The 24073-nt window shown below is 52.1% G+C and overlaps 1 protein-coding gene across 1 annotated transcript; it reads left to right on the forward strand.

Moving 5' to 3' along the window:
* Positions 1 to 404: 404 nt before the first annotated feature.
* On the forward strand, positions 405 to 22763 carry TRAP1 (TNF receptor associated protein 1). Its single transcript, XM_027468854.3, has 18 exons — positions 405 to 564; positions 2361 to 2528; positions 3941 to 4023; positions 4416 to 4556; positions 11677 to 11748; positions 12469 to 12629; positions 13759 to 13868; positions 14057 to 14130; positions 16654 to 16809; positions 17104 to 17224; positions 17350 to 17419; positions 18577 to 18724; positions 19242 to 19427; positions 19868 to 20006; positions 20482 to 20567; positions 20984 to 21129; positions 21522 to 21594; positions 21880 to 22763. The coding sequence occupies exons 1-18, from the start codon at positions 414 to 416 to the stop codon at positions 21979 to 21981; spliced, it is 2187 nt and encodes a 728-aa protein (XP_027324655.3). The 5' UTR covers positions 405 to 413; the 3' UTR covers positions 21982 to 22763.
* The last annotated feature ends 1310 nt before the right edge of the window (positions 22764 to 24073 follow it).

Raw genomic sequence — 24073 nt, forward strand, 5'->3', positions numbered from 1 at the left:
CTGGGGGTGGCCCTGGCCGTGAGGAGCAGCACCTGAGGACCACAGGACTTCACCGCAGAGGAGCTGGAGCCTGGTGGAGGATCTTCACGGTGGCTGAGCCCAAACCCTGGCGAACAAACGAAGGAAACGAAGGGAAAGGCGGCGCTCAGGCCTGAACCTCGCTGCCCTGCCCCGTGCCCCCAGCCCCCCTGGGAGCGGCGCTCAGGGGCCGCCCGCGCGTTCCGTGCAGCCGGGGGGCACCCCCGGTGCTCCCCCCCCTCCCCGGGCCCCCTTAGGGCAGGCGCTGCGGGGCTGAGCACGAAGAGGCCTCCACCGGGAGCCGCAGCAGCAGGTACCGGGAGGGGGGGGGGGGGGGGGGGGGGGGGGGGGGGGGGGGGGGGGACTCCCCTCGGGGATGACGTCACGCCCGCCTCATGACGCCATCGCCTCGCGCCGCACCGGGAGCTGGCGGCATGGCGGCGGCGGCGGCGGCGCGGGGGGGGAGGCGCCTCGGGGCCCTGCTGCGAGCCGCGGCCGGGACCGGGGACGGGATCGGGGCCGGGGCCGGGCCGCGGGGGGCCGCAGGTGAGCGGGGCCCCGCCGGGAGCAGCCCCCGGGGCCGGGAGGGGAGCACGGGGGTGCCGCTTGTCCCCGCTGTCCCGGGAGGCTTCCTCGGTAGCCGCGGTGAGGGGGGGGCGCGGTTTGTGGCCGGGGCTGCCCGGAGCCCCCCGCCTGCAGGCCCGGCACGGGACGGAAACGGGTGGGAAATGGGGCCGGGGCTCTGCCTGGCGCGGGACGGGCCCTTAGTTAGGGGGGGTGAGGCCAAACGTGGCACGGATCGAAAAACGCCTTTAAAATAATTAATTTGTTGTGCTGCAGAGGTAGGGAGGCAAAAAATGAATAGATAAAAAATGCGAATGGCTGCGGGTCCTGCAGGCACTTCTGGCCCAGGAGTGGCCTCGGTGGTGGCTCTGCGGCCTTGTTGCCCTCTTGCCATGAGGGAGAGCCCAGGATGGAGCGGCAGAGCCCCCGCTGCTGGGGCAGGAGCTGCCAGTGCCTGCCACGGTGGGTGGGCAGGGGCTGTGGGTACTTGTGGACAGAGCCTGAGGCCTCCCAGACGGGCTGGAGGATGCGAGGTAGGGCCAGAAGGGCCGGGTGCCAGCGTTGCCCAGAGCTGTGCTGAGGCTGGGGCAGGCGGAGGAGAGCTGAGTGTCCCCAGCAGAGCTGAGTGTCCCCGTGCCAGCTGTGCCCCAGGGCTGCGTGCGGCCAAACCAAACCAGCGGTGTCCAAAATGCTCATGGTTGTGCTGTGAGGACTCACCGTGCAAGTGGCTCCCAGTTCTGTCTGCTGTTAGTGGTTTTTTTTTGTACCCCTTTGTCTAAAGCAGTGACACCCTGAAGGCATGCCTTTGGCAGCCCTAGGGTGCGGAGCTTGCCTCCTTCCCCTGCCTGCGAGCACAAAATGAGTCTTTAAACAAAAGCCTGGGCTTGTCACTGCCTCCAGCCACGTTTGTTGCTTATCCATTTTCTCCCCTCCTGGTCACCTGTCCCCCACACAACAGCCCGGTTTGGCTGTGTTCCTTGTGAGGTCGGGGAAGGCCACCCCAGCCCTATCCCCAGGACCGGTGGGTCTGTGCCCCCCGGGCTGTCCCTGGGGCCCAGGCTGTGTGAGCTGCCCCTGAGACACAGCGCACTGAGCAACTGGCTTTGGGACGAGCTCTGTAGCACTGTAAACAGTTTTTAGGTGTCCAGGTTTGGCTTTAGTTTCATCTCCCCACAGAATGAAGGCTTAGTTCACCTGGGCACCGTGAGGTGAGGGCTGGAAGGAGGGCGAAAGGGAATCCCAGCCCTTAACGGGGCTTGTGCCATTCCCTGGCTCCCTCGTCTTCCACGTGCTGCTTGGCTGGAGGATGCCGTCCCTGTGCTGTGACAGCCAGGTATTTACTGCCACAAAGGAGCTGCTCACAGGGGCCTAGCAGGGCTGGCTGGAGCTGTTCGGAGGTAAGGGAGTGAGCTCGTAAAGTTGCTGCTGGTGGGATGAAAGCGAGCAGAAGGATTTTGGTGCTGAGCGGTCTGCTTGATGCATTAGTGTAGCTTCCAGAGAAGGTAACACCAGTGGAAGCAGCAGAATGCCTCTTTCTCACCAGTTAATTCACTGTGAAAGTCACACGTTGCCATATTCTGGCTAGACTTCAGATTCAGAGGGGACAGGCTGGGGCAGCAACTTCCCGGAGGGGAATGGCAAGTGTCACGAGGGACCTTCAGTCTTGCTTGGCCAGTGTCATTCCCCACGGGACTACTGAAACGGGGCCTTTAAAGAGGGCTCCTTTTGCGTCTGATCCTTGTGTCTTTTACTGAAACGTCCTGAATTGTATCTTCTAGCAAGAGGCCCAGCATGCCTCCCAAGGGAAATCCTCCGTTGTTGGAGCCTCCGGCACAGCGTTCCTGCCACCTGCGTTTCTGCTGGCCGGACATACAGCACGCAGACAGCAGAGAGCAAGGAAGAGGAGCCCCTGCACACCATCATCAGCAACACAGAGAACGTCAAAGGTGGGCACGGACACTGCTGTCCCGTGGGAGCACTCTCGAGCTGCAGACAAAGCCAGGACAATGTCAAAGCCTTGGCCGGGCATAGCTGTGCCCTGACCTTGAGGGTGAGCCCTCTGGGGTGGTGTTTCTGGAGGAGGTGTGGGTTGTGGTTGTCCCATCCTAGCCAGCAGATCGCAGACAATCTGTGTTGCCCCATCACCCGCCCCAAACTGGAGCATGCAAATAGAATGGCCTTTAATAAGAAATGAGGCCATCAAGACTGCGGGAACAAGTTGCATCTGTGAGGTTAGCCAGGCAGTTGACTGTCATGCATATGTGTAGAGGCTTCACAGGCACTAGAGTTTGCCTGAAAAGAGGCTTTTTGTCCCCAAAACAGCTTCTGCCCAGGACATTGCTGTGGACTGTGAAGCTCTAATGAGAATCCTGTTGTCAGCACTTGGATTAGAATGAATTGCCTTGCACATCTCCAGAGAGAGGTGCTTTAAAGCAAAACTGCATGAGTTATTTGAGCACAGAAATAGCATCTTAACTCTGTGCTCTTGTGGCTTTCCTGGCAGGTATTGCTGTGACTGCCAGGCTGTGAAGCTCCCGGTAGGGTTGATGCACTGCTCCTGCTGCTGTCCATGCCCCAGCTTAGGCTCTGTCCCCAGGGAATGTAGGTGCTTACCAGCCAGGCCTGGCGGGTGTGTGACCTGTGGCTCTCCCTGTATTGCTTTAGGGTTCTCTAAAGCCTCTAGCAGGAGAAATGCTATCTTTAAAAAGCCAAGGATGGTCTCTCAGCTGCAGTATTGTGGCGTTTTAGTCTTTCTGAGGAAAATTCTCTTCCAGGGCACAGCCACCCACTTGCATAAATAGGTGTAAATGTGCTGGCCCTGCCAGTCCCACAGAGACGTTTGAGTCTGGCTTTTTCTGTGTAAGGCTCAGAGCGTTGTTTGGCCTGAGGAAAACCAGCTGGCTGCAGAGCTCCTAGAGCTGGGCACGTGCAGGTGGACTCAAGGAAGGGTACAGAAGGCAGGCTGTATGGCATGGGGGCACTTCACAGGGTGCCTGGGGATCACACGGGGCCACACGTGAGGAGCAAGGGGAATCTTTCCCTCCTGGCTACCTGACCACAGCCTGGACGTGGTGACCAACGTGCAGGCACTGCAGTCTGTGCCTGTCTTGAGGTTTGTATGCAAGGAGTGGAGGTGCAGAGGCCAAGCATCTGCTTGGCAAAGCGTGCTGCAGCATAGAGGTGTGTAAGTGGCACTCTTGTTGTCATCTCTTTGGAGGCCACAGCTGCCTGTGTCCTGTCTCACTTCACACTCTCACTCCTGGGAAGCTGAGGTATGTGGTAAGAATGCAGATTTGCCAGATTTCCCATGACAACCCCAGTGAGGTACCTTAAATAAGTGTTTCTGGTTTGATTCCAGGTGCGGCCTCCAAGCATGAGTTTCAGGCTGAAACGAAGAAACTGCTGGACATCGTTGCCCGTTCCTTGTACTCAGAAAAGGAGGTAGGGCATCTGCCACCTGCCCCAGCGCTGGCAGAACTGCGAGCCAAGTCCTGTCTCTGTCAAGGGTTATATTCACAGCTGTTGAGCTGGAAGAATACCTGCTCTGTTTCACAGTAAATCCTGTGCTATTCATATCCCACCCTTTCTTGAATGGTCTTTTCTAAGCCACCTTGAAAATCTGAAAAGTATGGCCAAGGTTCCTCTGTGGGCTTCAGAGGCTCTGTGCTTTGTTAGTGAGTTCAGACAAACCATTCTCCTGGCAGATAATGGGGAAAGGCAGTTCTTGTAGCACGCTGGGATTTAGTTTGTGGGTTGACAATGAGCTCCTGGGCTCTGAGAGCCCTGTGCAGTGCAGAAGGCCAGGCTGCAGTGTCAGGTTGTCTCTTCCCCAGGTATTTATCCGGGAGCTGATCTCCAACGGCAGCGATGCGCTGGAGAAACTGCGTCACCGGCTGATGGCAGAAGGGAAAGCCTTGCCAGAGATGGAGATCCACCTGCAGACGGACGGTGGAAAGGGAACCATCACTATCCAGGTACCTCCGTTTAGCAACAGGAGAATGTTCCTCCCTGCTGCTCTCACCACTGGCCTCACTCCTGTGAAGGAGTGGTGGGAGCTGAGTGGCAGTGCAGCCCCTTGGATTCCCAAACCTGCCTGAAGAATTGTTCTGTACTCAGCTGGGCTCTGGGTCATGAAGCTGTAAGATCAGGATTTGATGAGAAACTACCAATTCATCTGTCCCAAACTTCCCTAACAGGAAAATTCGTTGCTCCTCCCTCTCCTTTTAGGAGCTACCAGAAGCATTTCTCCCAGTATCCTTTCAGTGCACCTCCTAGGTTGTGTGTATATTTTTCAGTGGTGAAGTTGGGAGTCTGGGTCCATCCTGACCTTTGTGTAGGAATTCTCTTCCCTCCTCAGGTCTGTGTTGCCTGGGAGCCAGCAGACCTCTCTCACTTGGGTTACTGGGAGATACTGGGCTGGTGGTCAGAGCGTCCTGCTGCCGATCATCTCCATGTCCTCCTGCTCTAGGGCAGGCCAAGGCCAGCTGAAGCTCTGCCCTAAAGCACAGGAGGGACTGTGGATTGTGGCAGCACCATGGCACCTGCCTGTCCTCCTTTCTGCAGTCCTGGCTCACTTCTAGTTCACTGCTGGTGACAAAATGCTTAGCAGGAGTGGGGGAATCTGTAAACACGTTCACCTGTGGGCCTCAGCGTGGTGAGGGCAGGTGGAGCTGGTGCTGCTGTCTGTACTTTGGTTGCTTTTGTTGGTGACCGTTGTCCAGGATGGAAGGCTGAGGCTCAGTCTTGGTGCATTTATGGCAAATATATTAATGCAGAGATGGCAAACTGAAAACTTTCCTCGTGGACCAACATCATTTGTGAGAGTGTAACTTTGTCCTGTTCTCGGGAGATCTGAGAATGAAGCAGACAGCAGCAGACGTGAGGGATGACTAGAGCAGTTCCCGGAGGGATGTGGCACAGGCAAAGCACACGGTCTGCTATTTTTCACGTGGACAAAAGCACTTGATGTTAGAGGCTGCTCAGTTATTTTACACTTGTTTCTCTGCAGAACAAGCGGCTGCAGTTGCCATGGGGAAGTTGGCGATCATTAGTGGGCAACATGATTATCAGCCCAAACATCCTCGGGTCGTAGTGCAGAGGCTTTGCTTTTCCTATCACACCTGAAGGTTGCATTTTTCTGACTGCTGTGTGACACTGACTCCTTAATGAGCTCTCGCTTAGCCCCGAGCAGGTTATCACCCCTGCCTTGCTCTTTCTTTCCCTTTTCCCGCAGCTTCTGACCCCATCCAGCCTTGCCCTTCTTGTCCTTGACTGTGGAAGCGGTGGCACTTTGGCTAAGAGACCTGTTTGCCCACCTCGCAGATAGCGTGTGTTTGACGTCACACCCAACTGGAGCTCTCAGGGATTTAGCTTTTTATAACCCCCTATCTGGTTGCCTGTGCATCTCTAATGCGACTAAACGAGCGAGCCTCTAACTGCAGCAGTGCTGCGCTCTGAGAAGGGAGAGAGAGCAGCGCTGCTCCAATCTCTGTTAATAGGTTTGCCTTCTCAACAGTGCCTAAAGCTCCTTACCTCCAGTGAAAGGTTTATTTATAACCTCTTGAAGAAATGTACCGAATTTAAGGATTACTTTGAGCAAGCCTCAGAACATCTCCCTACCTTTCAGGACTGCAAAGGTGGAAAAAAAACCTTGCCCGCAGTGATTGAGGCAGAGATGGATGTGTTTTAGTCAACGTTTCGGGTTTTGTCCCCACTAGGACCCACTGGAACAGAATCAGCAGGTCCCTCATGTGTCACCTCTGGCAGTGGTCACCCTGTTTTTTTTCCAGAAAGGTGCTGTTCTCACGCTGACCCCTAGGTCCTTGTTCTCAGATCTTTAGGCTGCTCTCTGCCCCTGGGTCCGCTGAATCTTGCCTCCTCTCCCGTTCCAAACCACGCAGCAGCTCTTTGTGCCTCACCATTTGGGAAGTGGCAGGGCTGTGGTGTGTGGTGGCCTCTGACAGGCACATCCCCGGGGGAGGGATGATCCCGTTCCCATGAAGGACCACGTTCATCTCTGTGAGGTGACGGCGGCTCTGCTTGCTTCTCTGCCAGGAGAACTGGGAGTCCTTGTTCAGGGGCTGCTACCTAAGCATTGCCAACGTTGTGTCTGCTCTGAGGCCGTACAGATGTGTCTGAGGTGGGAGCAGACCCCAAAGCCCCATGACCACAGAGCTTGGTGTCAGGATCCATGCGTGGTGACAACACCAGGCTCTGGGGTGGCTGCACGCCTGCCCTAGTGCTCCACCTGCTGATTGATAACCCTGTCCCCGTGCTCATGTGAGCTGGGGGGCTGCAGGGTTTAGCAGAAATTGTCTGAAGCACACACAGAGCTGCTGGACGAGGGAGCGTGCCTCCTCTTTTAACAGGGGTAGTGGCGGAATTGTTGCCAGATTTTGGGCTGCTCAGTGCCCTGTGCTGGGCTTTCTTCTCACCCCTGCAATCATCCAAAAGCAGTGTTTGCAAAGCCTCGAAATAACAAGTTTTCTGTGTTTGGGAGGAGATCAGATGCCTGCAAACAGCACTCACAGCACCGTGCAACAGCTCCCTGGATCAGTGAGCAGATCTCTCCTGGCTTCTGAGCTATAAACGGTCTGCAGCAAGGACTGAGCTGTCCTGAGGCTCTGATAAGGACCTGAGGTGTCTTCTGGACTTCAGCAGGTCAGTGTAGGTGCACCCACATCTCCAACAGAGCGTGGTGCAGGTGGAGAGCTGGCCCTGCTCCGTGCTGGGTCTCCTCCTGGCAGCCCCCCTGTGCCACCGTGCTGCATCCTGAGGGCGTGCAGCATTGCAGCATCCTGCTGCCGCTTGGGCTTGAGGGTGCTGGCATGGACAGAAACGTGGGGTGAAGCTCTCTGTGCCTGGGGAAGCCTCGGGTGGAATGAAGCTTACAGAAATGTGGCTCTGATCGCAGGGGTTGGTTGAGCTTCCAGTCGTTGCATCATCTTTAACAAGAATGCCGGGGAGTCAGACATAGAAATGCATCTCAAATAATCTGTGGCCTAGAGAACGAAGCGCAGAATCTTTTGTTTTCTTTCTCTTCATGCCAGAATAAGAGCACGTCACGTTTAAAAACGGGAAATTCACAGTGGATAAAAGGAAGTAATTTCTTGAACAGCAGGCGTTGAGACCTGGATGGGTGGAGGCTGCGCCTGTGGTGATGCCCAGCATTGTTGCGGATAATGTGCTAATGTGAATAGATGGTACTGGAAGGGAAAGAAAGCATCAGGCTCTGCCTTTAGTCCATGTATTAGGCAAGGTTACCTTCTACTGGAACGCATGAATTTTAGCGTGCTGTTTCCTCCCCTCATTGCTGCTGCAGATGTGTTCATTATGGGTTCTGAACCAGAATGCTGCTCTGGTGTGGCCCTTGTCCTGGTCGTGTGGGTTTTCAGTCTCCTTAAGCAAGGCGTTTAATAAAAATAATGGGGGGATGGTTGTCAATCTGACATTTGGGGATTTTATTATCTTGGTAGTTGGCGAAAGCAGCATGTCCTTGTTTTATAAGGTAGTTGATGTTCCCCCGATGCCCCGTCGAGATTTTGCAATGAAATGTTTTGCTTTGTTTTGCCACAAAGCAAAGGGAAGGGCACGGTAGCTCTAACGTGTATCTAGCTGCAAGCATTCTTTCAGATGCAGCTGTGGCAAAGGCAGCAAACTGTTTAGTTAAGGGATTGTTTTGGGTAACGAGGCTCTGCAATACCTTAAATTGGACTCAGGTAATGAGCAAAGATAATGATGCTTTACCTAGGTTCCCGTTTACCAGCTAAACTAAGCGATTTGTTACCTTAAACTAGATTTGTTGCTGTAACTGTGTGCTGTTCGTTTCTAATTTACTAAAAAGTCTGACAAGAATGCAAGATTGATTTGATGAGATGGGTAGTGGGGCCGAAGGTGTTCGTTTACGTCTTTTGAGGATGACAGAATTCCTCAGGGCTGTTGAGCAAGCAGAAGGTGTGTGGTGGTGGGAGCCCCGAGCTGCGTGCCAGGCGGTCACCCAGCCGGAGCTGCGCAGGGTGGGCTCTGCACGCCTCCAGCACCCGCACCAGGAGGCTTGGAGCAAAGTGCAGAGAAAGAACAAAGGTCCGGTGCGGTCCAACTTTGTATCTAGGAGGTCTCCATGTAAAAAGAAAAGAGTGCTGAAAACAAATGTGCAGCTGCTGTTGTTTTCAGGGGCAGCATTGCTCTGTTCAGATGTGCAGTTCAGAAGGTGACCGCAGTGCTCCTGCCTCCGGTCTGCACAGCTCAGGGGCTGGCTGTTAACTGGGCACCCTGAGAAGTCCCAGAAGGGAAATTCGGCCAGGTGAGTAGATCATAACTCAGCAGAGCAACAGAAGGGCTTCTGTAATTAGCCTCCAGCTAACGAAGCGTCAGTGCCCTGGGTCTGTGTCACGCGTTACAGCAGTTGGTTTCTATGCGAAGCTGTGGAGTGGCGTTGTGTGCTTTGAACTTTGAACGTATCCCTCACTTCTCCTTGTTTGTGGAGGCCCCGCGTCCCGTTGGCTTCGTGCTTTCACAAAAAGCTCTGCTGTGGCTGCTCTCAGCTAGCAGAAACCTTCCTGTAGGATGAAGAGAGGGCTCGAAGCGCTCTGCAGGGGAAGTGAAGTCGCAGCGCTGGTGGTGAAGCAACAGCAGTCCTTGCAGCCAGGCTGGCTGATCGCCGACAGAAAGTGCTCATAAATCACCGTGGGACCACAGGGTGCTTCCTGCCCAAGGCACCCGTGTCAGCCGGGCCCAGGCTGGCTGCTCGTGGGCCGGGCAGTGCAGAATTGGGCCCGTTCTGCTCCCAGCGCTGCGCCCCAGCACGGCACCGTCTGGTGAAAGGAGCCGAGAAGGACAGCTGCAGGGAATGCGTGTGCTGCACGAGCAGTTGGAGTCTTGGTGGTGTTCCCATCCAGGTTTTTCCTGCCTGGAGGTGCCTGCTGAGGCAGGGCCTGGGGTCGGCCACCTCGGGGCCCGCTTTCTGCTTCCCCTGCCGGTGTCGGGCGGTGTTTGCAGCCGGGCTCTCTTTGTTCACTGCAATTCACCCTCATCGACCTGGTCTCTAGGAACTGTCCTTAAGCATTTTGCAGTACGTTTGGCAGGGAGCTCTGAATTCAATAGCCAAATATATTCACAGGGTAGGGATATTTTTTTTAACATGCTGGAATTTGGGAATGACACTCTGTGCTATAAAAAGGCATGGATCAGAGGAGTTAAGAGTTCTGTGCAGGGTCTGGCATGAAGGAAACCTGAACCAGATGCTGAAAACATCTTTTTTTTTTTTTTTTTTTTCTGGCCTTTCCTTCCCTGGGGGAAGGGACCATGTCAGATTCCTGAGATTTTGCCATACTCTGTTTGTTTCTCCTGGCTTTTCATCTCCCACTGTTGGGATTTTTACCTACCATCTTCCCCCTTAGCCAGGATGCCCGTGACTGGCCTTACCGTGTTTAATCACGTGGAAGGTGTTGCTGTGCTGTGCCTTGTGGGGATGCAGAAAAACATCTTGTCCACGTGGCACTTCACTCAGCAACCTCACAAGTTGACCACAGTTTGATCATTCAGTGGAGTTAAATACTAGACCAAAAGATAGGTACAGGTATTTTTAATGCCATCTTATTTTCTAGTAAATGAGCCCACTGAGTGCCCCACATGGGCGGTAGAAGCGTGCTGTGCCAGAAATCTCCGTGGCATCCCACCTCCGAGCCACCTAGCAGCAGTTGGTTCTGCTCAAGCTCGTTTTGCTGACTCCAGCCAGCCAAATTGCCACCAGCAGCACTCAGAGCGTGTCAGCACGCTCTGGGACACGCAGGGAGCTGTCAGCTCTGACAGCTGCACGCACAGGTACGTGAGCAGAGCCGAGCCCTTCCCCTGAGCAAGGATCACCTTTCACATGCATCATTTTCACGCTGCCACCGCCTCACCGAGTGGCTCAGAGAACCTGTCAGGGTGGCTTCTCGGGATGTTTCTGGCAGGTAGAGAAGAAACTGCTGGATTTGGGGAGGAGGAATGGCTCCTTCCTTTCAGAAGTCGCATTGCAGAGGCCACTAGCTTGTACTTGGCTTCTTTGGAAGGTGCACGTGGACCAAGTCTGAACCCTGGCTGTGAGTGGGAAAGGTTTTTGTTGGGGTCCTGTGTGAGGATGCGGCCGTTCCTAGCTGGGTTTTGCTCTCCGTGCTGCCTTGGGGTCGTGCAAACGTGTTGTGACAACTACTGAAGTTGCAGCCTAGTCTGAGCTGTGCCGCAGCCTTCTCTGGATGGGGCTGCAGGGTTTGCTGCCTGAGGGGCACGCGCTAGCAGCAGGGAGTTGTTTTTTCTGCACACAGGAGTGTGAATTCATGTATAAACTGGGGAGAAGATGAAGCCGTGCCTTCGAAGCCTGGGCTGGGCACTGAGGGTGGCCTGGGCGCTGTGTTTCCAGCTGGGGTTAGGTTGTTCCCGGGGGCACCGCAGTGCCCAGCTCTCAGGCTCTTGGCTCTGGACACCGACAGCTTCATGCTCAAGTTCTGTGGAGCACAACGTGAGGGGGAGAGGGGATGAGAAAGAGCAGGCAGGAGGAGACCAGCGAAAGCAGGGCGTGGAGCCAAGGGTCTGCACTACCTGAAATTTAAGGGATTTGCTGCTTTGCCTCTGACTCCTGGGGTGAGGGCATCAGTTCCCTACCTGCAGGCTGGAAATGAGCTGCTGCTCTTGCTCCTCGCTCCCCTCTGTGCTTGCCGAGGAGCAGAGGCTGCCTCGTGCATACACAGGGAGGCTGTGACCTGGCTCGAGATCTCCTCCCAGCACTGGCACACTGTGTGTCATGTTAGCGGTGCAGACGCCAGCCAGTCTTGGCACATTTCTGTTTTCTCTCCATATAACGCTTGAGTTTCTAAACTTCTTAATGGCTTATAGCCACAAGACAGCTGTGGCTGCCCCTTAGAGCCCTGTCCCTTCTGTGCCTGCTGTCCTGCCTCTGTGCAGGTGCAGTCCCAGCTGGAAGCCTGCTGCTGTTGCATTTACTGCTCGGCGGCTGGGTGAGAGCCCTGGGCAGAGGTAGGAGCTGCTTGGGTGCTGGTTGCTACAGCAGTTCTCTACTGGTATTTCAGCTGCTACTGCTGTTTGTTTTTTTTTCAGGACACAGGTATTGGGATGACCCAGGAGGAGCTTGTTTCTAACCTTGGTACCATTGCTCGATCGGGCTCAAAGGTAAGTGGTGACGTTACCCCTTCCTCCCCTTCGGGAAGCCTTCTCCAGTTACAGTCTCTCTTGTTCTCCCAGTAACTTCTCGTTGTCTCTTCCCTTGGCCCCCAGCCCAGCTGTGAAATACACCCCTCTTGGAAGGTGAAACCTTCCTGTGGAGTCTTCTGCCTCTTAATGGTCTCTGCTGTGTGCCAGGGAGGCCGGTGGTGCCGAAGCAGCACTAATGGCCCCCGTGTGTAATGCTGCTGCACCTGCCTGCCCTCGCTCCCACAAGTCAGTGCCTTCCTCCCCAGGCCATCATTACGGAGGGGCACATGCTCATTTGGCATTCACGCTGCGTCCAGGAGGGCAGCAGCTGTGTCCTCGTGCTGGCAAACTGTCATATTTACCTTTTTTTCTCCCAAGTCACTACTCTGAGGTTGCTCGTTCCTTGTTGACCGAGCCCTTGTTGTTCTCCTTCACTGCTCCCTGCAGCGAGTGTTGCCCTGGGTGATGCTCCCCTTTTCCACAGGTGTGTTCCCTTAGGGAGAAACCCCTGTCCTCAGGGAGAAACCCTGTCCTCAGGCACCCTCCTGAGTGCTGACAGAGGTGTGGGAAGAGGGTGCTGAGCGGCCAGGCCCATGGTGCCTGCTGTAGGGCTGCATCAGTGCACACAGGACAGGTCACAGCCCCACAGCAGTCCCAGAGTTCGTGCACTGGTTTATGTCTCCTCCTTTTTTCCCCCAGGCATTTCTAGATGCTCTGCAGAGCCAAGCGGAAGCCAGTAGTAAAATCATCGGCCAGTTTGGAGTGGGTTTCTACTCGGCCTTCATGGTTGCTGATAAAGTGGAGGTGTTCTCACAGTCGGCAGAGCCGGGGAGCCCGGGCTACCACTGGTCCTCAGACGGGTAAGGCTGCAGAAAGGGGTGGAAATGTGCAGGGGCTGCATCCAGATCAGGCACAAACTGAAAGCTGAGTGGAGCAAGACAGGGCTTGTGTGGTCTTTCATGACTGGGCTTACTGGTTTAGATCCTGCTCAGATTATACACAGCAAGGAAGCGTGGCCAAATGTGCCAGGGTGAACAACCGCAGACGAACTTGCTTTGTCAGAGCAGGCATGTTGTGGGCAAAGACAGTACCTGCCTCTCCTGTTCCTTCCCTGCTGGCAGGCATTTCTCTTAGCAGCACTCCAGACTAGAGAGAGAAATTTACTGTCTTTGGTCTAGTTCCTTGGCTTTTTGCTCGAGGGCACCCCTGGTAGGCAGGGCTGGTGCAGTGCTGTGGCTCTGTAGGCACGTGTCTTCTGTGGGCTGGGTCTGTGCGCTCAGCCTTTGCTTCTTGCTTCCAAGCTGCAAACACCTGTGATGGCAAAGCTGTGCTGTGCTGGACCCTGTTGAAATTGGAGCTCCTGGGGATGAGAAGCTCTGCATCCCATTAAAATCCCCTAGAACTGAAGTACTTCTATGATTCTAGTTACCAAGTTATTTAAATTCTTGAAAAAAAAACTTGTAACTGAGACATCAGCCTGTCTTGGGATGCCAACAAGCTGCCGTGTACTGCAGTCTGTACTGCTGAACGCTTTGAAGGCTGGCCTGTCTCTCTCTAGGTCAGTGCTCTCAGTGGCACTCGCTCAGCAGCAGAATAGGAGCAGTCACCCAGAACCCTGCCTTCCCCAGGGCACAGCTGCTTTGCACTGCAGCCAGGTACTGCTGCCCAGCAGAGGTGTGAGCGTGGGCCCACAAATCAGAATTGTCAAATGTAGGGGAGAGGCTGAATGTTGGGCCTATGCAAGCTGAAGTTTGTTTGAAGTTTTCCTGCAGAGGCTGTTGGTGTCTGTAGAGAGAGGGGTTCAGGGTATCGTAGGAAGACAGATGTGTTATCTGGGGGCCTTCTCGAAGGCACAGAGAGCATTCAAACATTTGAGATTTTTTTGCCTTTTCCTCTTGGTGCATGCTGTCAGTTTAATTACATATTTTCATGTCTCATCATGGCTGTATGTGAGGCACAAGCTGACTTGGCTTCTGTTTCTAATCCTAGTTCAGGAATGTTTGAGATTGCGGAAGCTTCTGGTGTCAGAACTGGGACTAAGATTATTATACACCTCAAAGAAGACTGCAAGGAATTTGCCAATGAAGACCGCGTCAAGGGTGAGCGGAGGAGGGAAACGCTGCTACCCGCTGAGGGGATGCACGGGGTCTGTTGGTTCCCCACAAGTGGGAGGTTAATGTACAGTGTCCGTGCTCTCCTGTGGCACGTGTTACATGCTGTTATTGAAGAAATTCTTACTCTGTTGTTTTCACAAACATGACTCTTTGATGTCCTCTTTCCATTCCAGAGGTGGTGACAAAATACAGCAACTTCATCAGCTTCCCGCTGTACCTCAACGGGAGACGAATTAACACGTTGCAGGTAAGCAGGAGGGCCACAGGCAGGTTGCTGGTGGAGATGAACCATTGTAATCTTCCACCGGAGACAGGAGCACAATAAAGCTGCTGCTGCTGTCTCTGGCAGTCACAGAAGGATTGTCCAGAATATCACAGACCCTTTAGTGACAAGTTAATTAAAACAAGAGGAGGTAATCTGGCATAAATCATGTCTGGTACTGCCTATTGGCGTTTGTTGGAGGGAATGCCTGCGGGTTGACAAAGCAGTTTTTATTTACAGATACCTTCTGGATTCTTCCCTAATCAGAATGATTGTCTCAGTGCTTTTAATGCTACTTCTAACTGTTTAAGCCAGGTGATGTGTTAGTGGTGTAGGGTTTGCTCACGTCAGTAGTGTGCTGACACCTCTTGCTGCAGTTCTTCTTGCCCTTTGCTGTGGGATAGCCAGGGCTGGTGGACACTTGAGTTTTGTTTTGTCTCAGCTCACTGTCTTATTTTTTTTAATTTCTTTTTAATGAAAAATTTTAATTTAATTGCATTTTTTTAAACACTGATATTTTCTGACCACTGAAAATGATACAGCCAGATCCACCTTAGTCAGAAGTTCTGGCCCAGTTGCAGGAGATCTCCTAGGTGAAAGTAGTTATCTTTAAAATAAAAATCTATGAATTGTTTTTCCTCCAGCGTCTCATTTTCTGGTTGGTTAAACCTTCCTCACTTAAGAGAGTAGGTACAGAGTGTCTGTGTGTTTGTTTTTTCCTGGGAAGTGGCACCGAATGTGCAAGCTTTCAAGGATGTACTTAAATATTTTATCATGTTAATTTACCTAATGTTCTGCAATTGGTGTTATTAGTGGCTGTTATTTATTTGGATTCCTACAATAATAGCATTTCTGCTCCAAAGGCTTTCTAGCTGTTTCCCTTAAATCTATTTCTAGTTTTTTAATTTAGACAGCTGTTTGGTCTTCCTACCTCACAATCAATAGCAAACACTCCCTAGAGAAGAGCAGTACTAGAGCAAGGGGTGAAATGTGCTTAATGGAGTCGTGTACTTTTATCTTTATATCAGAAAGTGTTTTCTCCATTGGGATATGGCAACAGCTTTATTCTCACTGTGCTCCTGTTTCAAGCCTCTTCTTTATCTGGGATCTTTTTCCCCATTTTTCCACACATCAACATCAGTTCACTGTAAACAGAGCTGTAGTTAGATCCCTACTGTGGGTTTTACTAGATAAGATCTTGAATGCTTGCCATGTAGCTGACAGCATAGAATTAGAGGCTTTTCCATCCTGCCTGTGATAGCTGTAGCTACAAGTAAGACTCTGGGAAAGCAGGACTTTACCTACCAACAGCTGCTATGAAGCACCTTAGTACCCACTTGAGTCCCTAATCCTACCTGTGATCCTGCAAACCCTCCAGGACGCTTGTGTGTGCTGGAAATGTAAGGAAGCTGCTTGTGTAACAATGCTCTGAGGCAAAAGCAGCTTGAAGGAATACAGAAGCACAGCAGGGTTGCCAGAGCCCTGAATCCCTTGGACTGGTAGGTTGAGGGTGGGCTGGATGTCTGCACTGCCCAGGGTGATCGATCACACCTGTCATTCGATGTACTTAAATGTTTTAGTACATAAATATTACTTAAGTACTTAAATATTTGAGTATTTAGGGCTTGAGTGGCAAAGAGTTGTGCTAAGTGCAGTAGTCTTCATCCAGCTGGAAACAAGAGTTCGTTAATTGGTCCCAGTGTTTGTTAAATAGGCAGAACCTCCCAAAACTTTGCTAGATGCTAATCTTGTGTTGAGGTACTGAGAATGTAAATGTGGTGTGAGCACTGGGCTAAGTGCTCCAGAGAACGCTGGGCACCTGCGGGGTTCAGAGCAGCAGCAGGTGGAAAGCATGGCCACAGGGAAAGACATGGTCTGGAGCTCATGACTCTAACTCATGTGTTGATGTGTGAAACTGCTGCTGAAGCACAGCTGGCCAATTGGTTCACGAAGCAACTCCTGAAATGCTCCAAAATACATCAGCAGAAAACAGATAACAGAGGACCTGCTTCACAGGCAGGCAGCAGACCTTGCAGTGGGATGGGACTCCCATTGTGGGGACAGGTGGGTTGGAATAGGCACTCTTAAACTTTCGCTTTTCTTCTGCTTGTTGGTCTGAGCCCTGAGATGCTTGACCAGGACTGCCAGTCAGCTGAGCTGTGGTAATTGTCTGGGATGCTCTTGGCCAGGGACACGTGTCAAGTAACGGAGGTTAGCCAAACCCCTTTTGTTTTGGGCTGAACAAATCTGCCTTAGATGTGCTGCAGGACAAGAGTTCCTGCATGGAAGGTGACCAGAGGTCACCTGAGTGGCAGTAATTTGTTAGTGTGTGAATATTACTACACCCCACTGCCCTCCTGCTGTGCAGAGAGTGTGTCTGTTTGAAAGATGACGTTTCCTCGCTCAGGCACCCTGGAGGGAAAAATACAACTCTGGAAGAGCAGCTTTGTGCTGTGAGGCCATGGGTGATGAGGGCTGATGGGGACTCATCTCCCTGCTCCTCCGCAGGCACTCTGGATGCTGGACCCCAAGGACATCGGTGAGTGGCAGCATGAAGAGTTCTACCGCTTCATAGCTCAGGCTTACGACAAGCCCCGCTATGTCCTGCACTACAAGACCGATGCTCCCCTCAACATCCGCAGCATCTTCTATGTGCCCGAGCAAGTACGTGCAGTGGGACATCTGCCCAGTTCCTCTGAGGAGGAGAGAAAGGGACTGCTCCTTAGGCAGAATTGCGAGGAGGAGCATCCAGCGTGGCATCTCTGCAGTGGGTTGGGTGCTACAGGGTAATGGTGGGGGTACTGGGCCATGAGAGGGGTGGAGGAGGCTCAGGTAGGTCCCTAGGGAAGACAGCCAAGATTTCAGCTCCTGCTGGACTCAGTACTGGATTGCTGTGTGCAGCTGATGGGTGAGCACCCTGCACAGTGCTGGTGTTAGCTTCGCCTCTTGTTCCTGCAGAAACCATCCATGTTCGACATCAGCAGGGAACTGGGTTCCAGCGTCGCCCTCTACAGCCGCAAAATTCTCATCCAAACCAAGGCTGCCGACATCCTGCCTAAATGGCTGCGCTTCCTCAGAGGTGTGTGCTGGGAGCAGGAGCACTGGGCTGTGGAGCGTGGCTACCAGGGGGGCTAGGGGAGGGGCTGCTTCCTGAGCCTGGCTCCTGTGTATGCATCGCTGGTCAAGGGTCGCTCTGTGTTCCAGGTGTTGTGGACAGCGAGGATATACCTCTGAACCTCAGCAGGGAGCTTCTGCAAGAAAGTGCCCTTATCAGGTAAGAGGCTGAGGCTCGTGTGGCTTCTTGCTGGTTGAGGAGGGGGCATTGTGGGGTAGGCAGAGGGTTGTACATCATTACAGGGATGTAAGCAAGCTGCAGCGTTCCCATGCTTGAGAATTTCTTTGGTCTGTAACGTGAACACAGGGTGTAGTTTCGCAGCCATGTTGGTCACATCTCAAGATGTGTAACCAGTGTGCTGTCATACAATTTGCTGTTTCCTCCTTGGCCATGTGCAATTTGTGCCCTAGGCTGCCTTTTGGTGCCTCTGGTCAATTGTAGTAACAGTGGATTCGCTATTTAATGTGTCTGATCTCCACCACCAGGTGGTTTGGAAAACAAAACCGAACAGTAAGGCAGTGCTAGGAAGCTGTTCCCTACCTTAGTGTCACCATGTAGGCCTTGAAACAGCGTCTTGTAACTGTTGCCTCCAGAATTCCTTCAAAGCTCTGCCATGCTCTCACAGATACTTGTCAAATGCTGAGTGCAAACCAGCAGGGTTTTCATTTGGTTCTGAAGCCTAGGGAAGCTGACCACCAACAGGCCAGTCTCCTCAAAAAAAATAAAATAAAATGCCCCTGGATCTTAATTTTTGTGCTTCGGGCCTGCCTCTTGAACATCTACCGCTGGAACTTGATACACAAGGATAAGAGCAGGCTCTTAATGCATTTTGGTTCTGCTGTTACCTTGTTAGGTTTAATGGCTAACTTGTATCCAGCGGCTGCTTAAAATGCTTTGAGCTCCACTGTAGTCATCAGAATAACCCTGCCGCTTCACTGGATTTTGAGGCCATCGGAAAGGGGCCCTCCCAGTGTAACCCTTTTAGAGCTGCTTCCTTCCTGTGTTTCGGGGTAGCTGTGGGAGTGCGGTGAGGGTCCTGGGCACATTTGGTTAGGTACTGCAGTGTCACTAAGTCACTGAAGATTTGAGCTTTAGCCTTGTGTTTGTAGAGCAGCCCTGGCTCTCTCTCCAGCTTTTGACTTCTCTTGACTGAGGTACAAAGAACAAATGCAGAGCCTTGGGGAAAAGGAGACAGTGGCCCCGGAGTTTCTTCTTTTTCCTCTTGTTTCCAAACACATCACTGAAACACTGCATGGGGAGATGTTCGCTTGTCTTGGTCTAGCAGCTGTCTTTAAAAAGGCTTGTTCTTGCTGCAGGAAACTCCGAGATGTTTTGCAGAAGAGATTGATAAAGTTCTTCGTTGACCAGAGCAAGAAGGAGCCTGAGAAATATGCCAAATTCTTTGAGGACTATGGAGTATTCATGAGAGAGGGGATTGTCACGATAGCAGAGCAGGATGTGAAGGTACCAGCAGTCCTGATACACTGCAGCTAATGGCAAAGAGTCCTGCTATGACCTGGGATGAGGGACATTGCTGCTTCTCTGAATCTTACATACCTCTAACTCTTGTTCTGGGTCTGACGACCTATGGATGCTCTAGTGCACCTTGCCTGAACTGATGTTTTTTGACGGGGTGCTGTTCCCCGCTCTGGTTCAGGACACTGCAGAGTCTCTGTACCCACACTTGTTGTCAGCCCTCACTGATAGAATGTGAACTACAGCAGGTGATAAAGTAGGGCTTTACCCCTGCTGTTGTCTTCAGGCTGGATTCCCACTTCCAGGAGAGCTTGGCCTACATCCCGTCTAGGTCATTCCATAATATCTGGAGCAGGAAAGGTGGGACCCGGAATCCTCTGAGCCCTTTTGCAAAGTACAAACTGCAAACAGGCCTGCCCATTGCAAATAGAGGTCCTGGAACTGGGAGTGATCAGGTAGAGCTGTAGTGGCCTGCCTCCAGCTCACAAGAGCACGTTTCTTTCAGGAGGACATTGCGAAGCTGCTGCGTTACGAATCATCTGCCTTGCCCGCGGGCCAGCTGACCAGCCTGACCGAGTACGCCTCCCGCATGAAGGCAGGGAGCAGAAACATCTACTACCTGTGTGCACCCAACCGGCACCTGGCCGAGCACTCCCCGTACTTTGAGGCCATGAAGAAGAAGGACATGGAGGTAGGTGAGCAGTGTGCTGTGCTCAGGACACTGCACCAGAGCCCGGGGCTCAGCTAGATCTTGGAGTTGAGCAGGGCATTGAGCCCTGTGACAGTCCCCATCTTCGTATCCCCCTGTCTCCACTCAGACTGCCTAGTGCAGCATGGGGCCAGGAAGGACGTGTAGCACCCTGTGCAGGCAGGTTAGTGCTTGTGCAGGTATCTAGATGTTTCTGCTGCTTCTGACATCTGTTAATTGCCTTTGAACCCTGGAGCAGGAGCCTAGGAGTTGCTGTGCAGTGCTGGTAACTGCGTTGTTGTAGGAGTCTTCTGCAGGCAGGTGGCCCTTTCAGGACTGGAGTCAGTGCTGGTTCCCAGCTTCCCTTGCTGGGGAAGAACTTGTCCAGTTGCAGCCCTGCCATCCGTGGTAACAACGTGTTATCATCTACTTTTTTGGCACAGGTCCTGTTCTGCTATGAGCAATTTGATGAGCTGACACTCTTGCACCTCCGGGAGTTTGACAAGAAGAAGCTGATCTCGGTGGAGACGGACATTGTTGTTGATCACTATAAGGAAGAGAATTTTGAGGAGAGTCGCCCAGGTATCGTGAGGTCCCCCTGGCCTTTCCTGCTGCATGCAGTCCTGCCGCCCTGCGTGTGCCTCTTCCAGTACTCTTGCAGTTCCTGAGTCCATGAGCAAGAGCGCTCCTTTCCATCCTGCAGTTCTCACGGGCGGAGGCAGCTTGTACTTCTTGCAGATCCCTTTCGTCGCACATGCTGCTGTAGATCAAAGTTTAAGACATTTGCTAATTTAAGCAGATGGTATGTCATACATGGAGCTTTAAAAACAGACACACACCTGGTGCCCTGACAGAGGGAGGCAGGCATTGGCAGGGAAAGAGCCTGCCCTCTGCGGGCATGTCATGGTCTGGGATGAGGGGATGCACGGAGGGTGTGCTGAGTGGTGCTGCATTCCCATTTTCACAATATAGCAAGTAAATGAAAGTGTGAAATGGACTGAAATCAGGAGTAAAGCTCACTGTCCACTGATCAGATGTGCCCTTTTTCTTCTGCTAGCTGCAGAACGTCTGACAGAGAGAGAGGCTGGGGATTTGATGGCCTGGATGAGAAATGTCTTAGGCTCTCGAGTCACTGATGTTAAGGTAGGTGTTCTGTGCCTGGGTGACTGAGTACAGAAGATCCACGGAGATCATAGCCTAGGAAGTGAAGGCACTGGTTGACTGGAGGTCTCCTGCCACGGGCTTTACTTTGGACTGTATGAGAAAAATCATTTTCTGTGCATCCTGTCTGTAAATGGTGTGAACGCTGGTATTTGTCATTTGGGTGGTCACTGTGGCGATGGGAAGAACCACTTAATGTGTAATGAGCAAAGCCCATTTTACCAGGCCCTACTTTAGGTTATGTAGGGGCAGTTGGGACCCCAGCTCTCCTGCCTGCTTACGCAGCTCTTCTGGGGTGTGGACAAGTTGTGCAGAGGCTTGGTGACTGAGTCCTTTAACCTCACCCACCTCTGAATTGTGTGTTTCCATCTCAGCACTGATTGCTGTTTTTGCCCCAGGTGACTACACGGCTGGACACCCACCCTGCCATGATCACTGTGCTCGAGATGGGGGCTGCCCGACACTTCCTTCGCATGCAGCAGCTGGCCAAGACCCAAGAGGAGCGTGCCCAGCTGCTGCAGCCCACCCTAGAGATCAACACAGGGTAAGGGGTGGCAATACCAGTGCTAAGCACTGCATTCCTGCTGGGGTGGAAGCAGAGAGGAGGCAACTTAAAGCCCCTAGGTTAGCAGAACTCTCCCCATTAAGTGTAGTGTGTGCTACAGTGCCTCGATCTGTGTGGCTGCATAGTGTGGTGGACATGAGCCACACACCCACACTGTGTCCAGCCCTCTGAGGATTGTAGGGGTTATAGGGTCGGGATGGGAGAGAAGAGGGAAGCCCCTGGAACAGGAGCAAGAAAGGTGGAGCTGTCTTGGCCTTTAGTTAGAACATTTTCTGTCCCGCCTTGGCTTAGATGCTTATTCTGGAGGGAAAAAAAAAACTCATACATCTAAAAAAGCTAAATCTTAGTATGGATCTTTCTTACTCTTACAGGCATGCTCTGATTAAGAAACTTAACGAGCTGAAGGACAATCAGCCTGATCTGGCCCAAATGTTACTTGATCAGGTGAGAGCCAGGCCTGCAAAGGCACCACCATCCTCCCCAGAGCCAGCTTGCAGACCGTGTGTGGCAGGGAGCAGGGTGGAGCCCTTTTAGCAGGCTGGATTCATTATTCTGTGTTTCCCATTCTGTGTATTTCTGCTGCTTGTGGCCAATGTGTTTTGCTACCAGGCTGCATAGAAGACATGCTTTTTGTCAGCATGCAACTCCTGGAGTGTGACATTCATTTCCTCCCCAGCTCTCATTCACCTTCCTCCTGCTGCTTATTTAATGTGTTCTTCTCTTTCTCAGATTTATGAGAATGCCATGATAGCAGCAGGACTGAACGAAGATCCCAGACCAATGGTGAGCCGGCTGAACGAACTCCTCACAAAAATCCTGGAGAAAAACTGAGCCCTGGAAAACTGAAGGATGAACTCTGTGCTGATATCTCTTTCCTCAAGTGCGGTTGCTCTGTCAGCTATTGCAGCATCTGCTTGCTGGCACTGTTCAGTGAGGGGCTCACCTGGCAGGTGGCTAGGGAGGATGCAGGGGACTTCCAACCTTCACTGCCTGGGCAGGAGCCAGTTGTAGTTACTACATCATGTCATCAGCCTGTTCAAAGTGCAGTGTTCTTAGTGAGAGCAAAATCCAGAGATTGCTGCTAAAACGATATGCTTAAATTTCTGACACAAGCCTAGAGACCCTTGTTTCACACTGTTTCTAGAAATGTCCTTTCCCAAAACAGCAAGAGTCCCAGTTAGGTCTGTGAAGTCCCAGTTAGCTCTCTGAGTATATTCCCATCCACTGAAGAACGATTTCTTGTGCACCATTGTGCTCTGAACAAGCCCTGGCAAAATCCATTAATTTGTGAAGAAACTTTGACTTCTGACCAGGCAGGAGAACTTAGGTGGCGTGGAGATAGATTGCTGCCATTAGCAGGCAGATCCTGTTGGTGGAACATGTCAGTACGTTCCCGTGGCAGAAAAGATCACTGAGCTGCTGAATAATCAAGTTCATCCTTGTCTCGCTTTAGAGAAAAAGCAACTGGGAAACAGTATTCCAGTGTGTGGAGCACAGCTTTCCAGTGTATGGCCTTCTGGAAAGTCTCCAGGGTTCTTGTCTCTTCTCTGGGATAAATCGCATGTCTTGCTGACCTGTGTTTATGATGAATAAATTCCTCTTTTCCAAATCGCTCCACTCTTCTCTTTTCCTCTTACTTTGTTGGTCTTTGTGCCTTCCAGAAGGTGATTTCATGGTTCTTCTCTTGTCAGATGCTGCTGTGTTCTTCAGAGCACTGGGTACTGGACAGTGGTGGGTAGAGAGGGCTGTGAAAACAGTAGGTTGTAGCAGAGTGTGGAAGGAAAACAGGAGAATCTCCACCCTTGAATTCTGTTAGAAAATAGCATGTGAGATTTCCCTCTGTGCATCAGGTTTACACCATGCAAATTGGTTTACAAGAATTCTTTTATTTTCTCAGCTGGTGCCATGAGGCAGCTGTGACATTTGTTTACCTTATCCTTAAATTGCCAGATTAAGATTCTGAAACTGGATTTGGTTTAATGTTGGGACGCTGTGCTGGACAGGATAACCTCCAGCTCTTTCCCTGAACACCATGAGCTCAGTAAGCAAAAGAAAGCCTGGCTGTGCAAAGAGGAATGAAAAGGGTCTGCTGCATGAGGTGTCATTTTAGGTGTTTTATTAACGTTGCCTGAAATTCCATTTTTATTCAGATGCAGAAGAGGAATTAATGTGACAGTTTAAGGGGCACTGAGAACAAGGAGCCACCTTCTACATCCCTGATAGTTGTATTGCTCAGCTAGAGGCTGCAGGTCGTGCCTCTATTCCTGGTAAGACCTAGATGGCATCTTGCCTTTTGATATGCTGGAGTTCCTTAATCATGCAATGAATATCCTTAAATTGTCCAGACTGGAAGCCAGCAGCAAAGGTGGCACAGGTAAACACACAAGGCTTTGCTCCTGGAAGTAGACAACACAGGTGAAGTTCAGCTATGTGCTTTGTAGACTAGACAATAATCTTCTCTTCCAAGTAGATTTAAGATCCTTTGCCATCAAAATCAGGGTAAATACACAGGAAAGAATACTGGGTATTGTACAAAGCTCTGATGCGAATGTAGGGCACGTGAAAGGAGCGATACGGTGTGGCTCCATAGCTAGACCTTTGCGGTGCAGCGTGTTTCATGAACAGTGAAGAATGAAAACCTGTGGTTCTCTCGGGCTAACGTACTGCAGGTGAGTGCATCAGCCTGCAGGATGGTCACCTGGTGCTCACTGATACGGTGGCTAAAAATAGTGTCTGTTGATAGAGCACCTGAGCTGAATGTGAGCTTACAAAATCTGATGCAGTCAGAAGCAGAGGATGCTTACTCCAAGATGGTCGTGAAGCATCTGAGATGTCTTTAACCTCTCCAGTCCTGGGAGTCCTCTGGGAAACCCAGCAGCCCTTGAGGTGCTGATTTTTTGCCATGACAGATTTATGACTAAAC

The sequence above is a fragment of the Anas platyrhynchos genome, chromosome 15, assembly GCF_047663525.1.
Source record: "Anas platyrhynchos isolate ZD024472 breed Pekin duck chromosome 15, IASCAAS_PekinDuck_T2T, whole genome shotgun sequence".
Taxonomy (NCBI): domain Eukaryota; kingdom Metazoa; phylum Chordata; class Aves; order Anseriformes; family Anatidae; genus Anas; species Anas platyrhynchos.

Bases quoted from the DNA above. Each gene is read 5' to 3' on its own strand.
- TRAP1 (XM_027468854.3), top strand. From the start codon at position 414: ATGACGCCATCGCCTCGCGCCGCACCGGGAGCTGGCGGCATGGCGGCG. The intron at 17,420-18,576 runs GTAAGAGGCTGA...TTCTTGCTGCAG, and splicing joins CAAGAAAGTGCCCTTATCAG to GAAACTCCGAGATGTTTTGC. The intron at 18,725-19,241 runs GTACCAGCAGTC...CGTTTCTTTCAG, and splicing joins TAGCAGAGCAGGATGTGAAG to GAGGACATTGCGAAGCTGCT.